Source organism: Micropterus salmoides, unplaced genomic scaffold (genome assembly GCF_014851395.1).
Source record: "Micropterus salmoides isolate LMB-PRFRI ecotype aquatic unplaced genomic scaffold, ASM1485139v1 Ms_hic_scaffold_8, whole genome shotgun sequence".
Classification (NCBI taxonomy): Eukaryota; Metazoa; Chordata; class Actinopteri; order Centrarchiformes; family Centrarchidae; genus Micropterus; species Micropterus salmoides.
In genome coordinates this window covers 16,797,763-16,804,246 of record NW_024044570.1, presented here as the reverse complement: position 1 = coordinate 16,804,246, position 6,484 = coordinate 16,797,763, and the positions used below count along the sequence as shown (strand labels likewise).

At 38.6% G+C, this 6,484-nt stretch overlaps 1 protein-coding gene across 3 annotated transcripts; it reads left to right on the top strand.

Annotated features, from left to right (window-relative positions):
* Positions 1-836: 836 nt before the first annotated feature.
* On the top strand, positions 837-5,134 carry LOC119894001 (transmembrane protein 80-like). Of its 3 annotated transcripts, none has more exons than XR_005442857.1 (7): positions 837-1,868; positions 2,042-2,061; positions 2,191-2,284; positions 2,377-2,469; positions 3,848-4,049; positions 4,755-4,873; positions 5,000-5,134. XR_005442857.1 is itself a non-coding variant. In XM_038706479.1 (6 exons), exons 1-6 carry the CDS (start codon positions 1,850-1,852, stop codon positions 4,765-4,767), a joined length of 441 nt encoding a protein of 146 aa, XP_038562407.1. In that variant the 5' UTR covers positions 837-1,849; the 3' UTR covers positions 4,768-5,134. The 3 variants fall into 3 exon arrangements, 1 of the variants encoding a protein (XP_038562407.1); XR_005442856.1 differs by having other exon boundaries at positions 4,937-5,134; XM_038706479.1 differs by having other exon boundaries at positions 4,755-5,134.
* Positions 5,135-6,484: the final 1,350 nt, after the last annotated feature.

Here is a 6,484-nt window from a genome sequence, read left to right as displayed (position 1 = left end):
CACGGGGGCAACTTTTTGAGTGATGTTGCTGGGCAATCTTGTTTGTGGCAAGTCCGACTATGTTTTGAACCGACAGCGGCGGTGCGGGGCGGGTGGCGGAGTGGTGGGGGAAGGGGATTACGGTAGTAATCTTTACTCATTACCATTGACGGCAACGTTGCCCTGCACGATTGATCTAAAAGTTGTTCTGTGTATCATCAACTTAAGTGCATGTCTTTCCATCCTTGAGAATTGAACCCTCCTCTGTTGCTCCTCTGGAGATTTCTACCCTTTTTTCTCTTAGGTTTTTGCATATTGAGTATTTTCTTATATCCTAATTTAGGCTGTAAAGATAGACGGTAATAGTTACTATGGGGGGAAATAGAAATGAAATGAACATGACTTTGATTTAACTTTATGAAAGCACTTTAAACTATAAACACTACATGCAGTTAGGTCAGGCCTGAGGATGCCTTGGGAAAAAAAGCATTCCAACACACTTGATCTAATGTCACTATGTGATGTCAAGCACAGTTTTAACCTGATTCAAGGCTCTAAAAATAAATATTTTTCTCTCCCCCAGCAGCGTCAAAACATTTGTGAAACTTTGATCTATAGTATTTTTTTTGCGATTTGAAAGGCTTCTGTGGGGGCCTTTTGAATTCCTCCAGCTTAAACAACCATACAGTAACAGGAGTGTTTTGTGTCAAGGCTTCCCAAGAGGAGGATTTGAGGGAATGATCCATTTCTCGAAAGCTTATCAGCTGCATCCCCCCTTATAACAATGCCACTGTGTGCAGCCCCCACAGCCTTGACACCCCGCCACCCTACCCCCCACCCACATGTGAGATGCTGTTGTGTTGTCTTGTTCCCCCACAGCTGGAGCATCTCTCTCTCCACCCCTCCACCCCTCTGCTTTTCCTCCATTCAAACCAAACAACGCCTCCGTTCTTTCAGTCACACTATGCAGATTGTTTCAGAGGACAAGCAAGAAAGAGAAACAGATAGAGGCTGCCGGGGACAATGAAACAGCTGGCTATGCTAAAGCAGTTCATTTTGGTATTCTACATTTCTTATCTCATATAGCTCTGTAGCTGCATGTGCGTAGATGTGTGTGTGTGTGTAGTCGACTTGTACAAAATCTTGCATGTTGTGTGGAAATAAACCCTGTTGGCAACATTTTGTAAGTTAAGGTTAGGTTGGCCTATGTAAAGTTAAAGTCATTCTCCATAAAATAAATGTAGGTAATTCAAACAATTATTAAAAATAAGCGTTTGTGTGTAATGGTGAAGTTAATATTAAAAAATATGTAGCCTAGCTTAAATGATGACAAGTGTCCTGATATATCAAGAATGATGGACTATGGAGGGGGTAGTCAGCCTAAATGTTGTGTATAGACATAGCATACTGTATTATTGCGCCAATTCAGGTTGGATTTTTTAGGCCACTTGGGGGAAGCAGAACAAGCTGAAAAAACAAGCAACAAAATATTAGCACCATAAAGTTGACATGTTAGCAAACATGTTAGCCTATTTACAAAGAGCAACATTAGCATTCATTTTCATTCACCTGTGGTCAAGGTGTTCCTTTTTACTCTGGTCTCTACCAACTCCTGAAAAAACTTCCTGGCTCTGTAGGTTTGGTACTGAATGCTTCAATGTGCTAACTTTGTCTGCACTTTGGTAAGCAGGTAGTTTACTGGGGGTATGTCAGAGCTTTCTTGCAGAAAACAGCTGCCTACTGCTGCTGCAGGTTGATTAAAGTTGAGTTTGAAGGCCTGAAAACCACACACCTCTGGGGTTGTAGTTTATCTTCCAGCCAGCAGGCGGAGACGTTCATCTTTAATGAACAAGCTGGCGACATAATCAAAATGGCGATGCCTGGACCAGGTAGGTGGATGCGTTGCTATGGACACGCTTTTATATTAATTAAATACTATTAGTTTAAGCAACTTTAAAGATAACGGACGTGTATACTTCTACTTTAGTTCACTTTGTTAATTCAGTGACGTAAAAAAAATGTGCTCGGTTTATTGCGTTTCTGTCTGTTTGTCTCCATCAAGGAAGATCAGCCAGTGGAGTTGTATCCTTTAACATGCATTCAGCTGAGTACGTCTAAAGGAAAGCCTTGCCAAAAGGACAAGAAGACAGACGCCTTTCTGTCTCACTGACAGTGTGATGATGAATGAAATCACCTTAACTGGGCACCCAGCTATCATCTGTAACTTTCCAGCTGCTGCTGAACCTGACAACGGCCTACTTCGTCTTTTATTTTCTGTTCACTCTTGGCTTGATCATTAGAAAGAGTGAGTGCTGAAGAAGTAATACTGTCCCAGGTTGTTGTTTCTTGAGTTTTGCTGTACCTGCAGAGAGCCGTGAATGTGTCTGTTGCTTTCAGGCTTGGTCCTGTCATATCCTGTTGATGCTCTGGTCTGTGATGTCAGTCTGCTGTTCCTCCTGGCTGCTCTGGAGTTCCTCCATTTCTTCTGTGGTGAGTCTCTGCATAATAATTCTTGTATTGATTGCATGATTATACATTATTGCTTAGGCTACTATTCATTTCCCAAAGCATCTAGCATAGTTTTTTAGTTTGATTACATAGACTGTATAATTGATGAACTGTATGATTGATGATTTTTTTTTAACTTTCCAGGCTGCCATTATTTACAGTGTATGTCAATACATATATGTAAATATTCATTTTCATATTTAATGCAAATAAAAAAATAAAGAAATGACACTTGGAGACAGATTCAAGACATTAAATAAAGGCGGTGTTGCTTATGTATATCCAGTGCTTCTTCTTACCTGTAACTTATCAAATAAATAACCAAACACACCTCATAACACTAATTAGTAGCTAAAAGACCAATGAGAATTCTAGTAGCTTTTGTAGTTTACTTAATTCTTAAATGGAGTGACATACATCCCAGCAGCTTTCAAATTTGTTCTGCGTGAGCCTTATTGTTTACAGATTTCATGCCTGGTGCATGGTTCTCAAAGTGGGGTCCCAGGACCACCAGGGTTCCTTGAGGGTGTTCCAGGGGGTCCCCATCAAACAGGGGAATACTTTAATTTCACTATATTTGGATCCAGAGTGTGAATTACATAATGATAATCGGGGGGTTAGCTTTTCTTCCAGGTTGTAATGGAAACCGAGTGCAGTGTAGGCGCGTGCTTCAGTTAATTTACAATGCTTACAATATCCTTGCTTGTTTAATGTAATGTCAGGAGTCTGTAGATGATGATGAATCAAATTCATTACACCAGTTCATGCAAGCCCCATAGAACACAACAACTTTTGTAGTCACCAAGTGTTCTGGAGCAAAACTGCCAGCAAGTCAGACACGCTCACACATATCTACACTGAATGGGGGCAAAAACAAAAGTGTTGCATTTATAATTTTGTTCAGTATATTTCCTAATTCTTATCATTTCAAGTTTTAGGTTGCAACTTGCTCTTTTTTTTTTTTTTTTACAACACAGTGACAGAATGGATGATATTTTGGTTATAGGTTTCATACACTTTTGGTAATAAATCATCTAAAAGCAAAAATCCTATCAGAGGGGTGACCCTGACACAAAATCAAATCAAATCGGGGTCTGGGGTCTTCTTTGTGGCCTAGTGCACAGAGTGCAGTTATTATAATTTAGGGTTTTGTTTTGCCCCTCATAAAGATACAGAAGGATCAAAACTGAAGTGAAAGAGTGTGAGAAATCCAGATTTGAATCTGTAGTATGGGTCAAGTTCTAAAAACGCATGAACTCTGTTTGTAAGGCAGGCTTTCTGTTATGTAACAGCAGAACAACAGTAACTTACAACCCTCTTTCACCATCTTTTACCCTGTGTGTCTGACCCATGTCTGCAGGAGTAAAGGGCAACCTGACGGAGTGTGCAAACTATATTCTGGCCAACCTCATTGTGTTGGGGGCAACTATCCTGCTGACGGTCTACTTCCTGGTGTGGCAGACGTATGTGATGGGGGCAGACGTAATCATCAGCAGTGTCTTACTCATAGTCTATGGCTTAGATGGAGTTCTGGCTTTCATCACTTTAGCCCGACTGGCCAGGTCAGTTCCACTCTCATTACTTTTCATCACAGACAATTTATATTAAACCTCTCCAGCCACGATAGATGAGGAAGCTTTTATTGGATAACGTGACACATGAGATCAAAAGCAGTGTCCTTTTGACATGTCAGCATAAATGATAGACGGGCCAGTAAATGACGATATCTTGTGTCAAACATGGATAACATACTTCATTATCACATGAAGAGACTGGCCTACATTTTGGGCTCCATTTATTTTGATTGACAAGATATGTTGACGTAATTAGCATCTCATACTTTTGTTTGCTTTCCTTTTGTTCACGCTTTTGTTCATGAATGAAATAAGCCCTGGTTCCCTTTAGGACTTAGTTTGAATTATTGATATGGGTGGCATTCATTCAAGTGATACTGTATACCTTGAGCAATGTCGTCACATCCTCAAATTTTCCTCCAAAGATGGATCCGAGGACAATAATACAATCGATTCTTCTGAAAAGATGGATATTGTTTATTCAGGTGGTGGATGGCCTTTATACATTCATAAATCAGAGTGGGTTAAAATTCTAAACTAAACTAAAGATGCAGTCATTTGCAAGATTCATTTTGGACAACTAAACATTATTTCACACACTTGCAATACTTTTGTGATTCACAAGTTTGTTCAGGTACAATTGTATGTATGGTAATAACAGATTTTTGATTTGTTCTTCTTTGTGTTTTTCAGTTTCTATTCATGAAGAAGAGTTCACTTCATCATCACGTTGTATGGATGTTGGACTGTTATTTATATATACATATTACTACTAATTACTATATTTAAAATGAGGGGGATTTTTGTTAAAGGTACCGGTACATCTGTGCTGCGAGGATCTGTCAGGGATCTCACTTTGGTGCCGTCATATAAAGGTACCGGTACATCTGTGCTGCGAGGATCTGTCAGGGATCTCACTTTGGTGCCGTCATATAAAGGTACCGGTACATCTGTGCTGCGAGGATCTGTCAGGGATCTCACTTTGGTGCCGTCATATAAAGGTACCGGTTCATCTGTGCTGCGAGGATCTGTCAGGGATCTCACTTTGGTGCCCTCATATATATATATATATATATATAGAAATATAGATATATATCTATATATATATATATGAAATATAGATATCTATATATATATATATATGTATAGATATGTATGTATGTATGTATATATATATATATATATATATATATATATATATGATTGATTAAGATTTCAATAGTGACCTCTGAATTTTTTTGTATATGTATTATGTGTCAAAGATAAAATCTATATTTGTGTGACTATTTATATTAAACATGCCACATTTTATACGTTTCATATTTGTTCAGCTTTTTTCCAGTAGAGGGCAGACTTGTTTTGATTAAGATTTCAATAGTGACCTCTGATTTTAGTACCAAAAATAAGAAACATTTTCTCATCCCATGTCCTCAATTTTGAGGATGTTAATGATTCAATAACTCAAGTCAGCTAAAGTGTGGTCATGCTTGACTACACCTGCAAATAACCTTCCAGTATGCCTATTGATCGCAGTTGTACTAACTATTGATCTAACTATCTGACACTGACTCAAATATATACGCAAAATATTTAAGGTTAAAAATGTATGTTAGTTTGGCTCCTTAAACATTTAACTGTACATATTTGATGTCAGATCAGCACTCATCCTCTGCCTTTTATTCACACGGATGATCTCAAAGCAGTATTTTATTGTAGTATCTCTTAGTAATTTTCTACCCCACATTCTTCAAACAGGTGATTTCTCACAAGTTAATGATCAAACCAAGTGGCAAGGTTGCTAAAGTAACCAGTTTCAAAACAAATCACATTTCAGAGTGCCAGTGCTTGAGCAACAGCCATGCACATAGACAAACACTTTTCACATTTCATTGTGTGTAATGTAGGTGGCCAGTTTGTGTACAAGCATTTATATTTCCACCTTTTAATTGTGTCTCACTGCTGGTAAAATATGGTGTGTGTTAAAACATGATCATTCAAGTGGTTGTTCACGTCCTGTAATATATTTATAATATAAGAGGGCAACTGCGTTACCTTAATGATTTTCTTTGCAGGGACAGCACACTACAGCTGGACAAAGAGTTGTCATTCTTACCAGCCGGTGACATTGAAACCTGGGCAGTGTTCCACATTGTTGCTCCTCTTTCATTCACCCATTTGAATCCAACTAGTTTAGACCAGTCACTACTTTGCAGCACAAAGTAAACCTGTGGAATTTAAATGATTTCACGACTGAAGAGTTTGCATATAACAATTTATTTAGGCCTATTTGTAATTGCATTTGTAAATCATTAACCTGTTTTTATTGCCATATAAATGTAGATAAGTTCACCCAGAGCATCTCATATACGGTCTCCTTAGGGAGCTGGTGCTTCACAGCAGTGGTCAAAGGTTCACAAGATGAT

Coding starts and splice junctions, on each gene's coding strand:
- LOC119894001 (XM_038706479.1), top strand. Junction 2,062..2,190: donor GAAGATCAGCCAGTGGAGTT/GTATCCTTTAAC, acceptor CTGGGCACCCAG/CTATCATCTGTAACTTTCCA. Junction 2,285..2,376: donor TGGCTTGATCATTAGAAAGA/GTGAGTGCTGAA, acceptor TGTTGCTTTCAG/GCTTGGTCCTGTCATATCCT.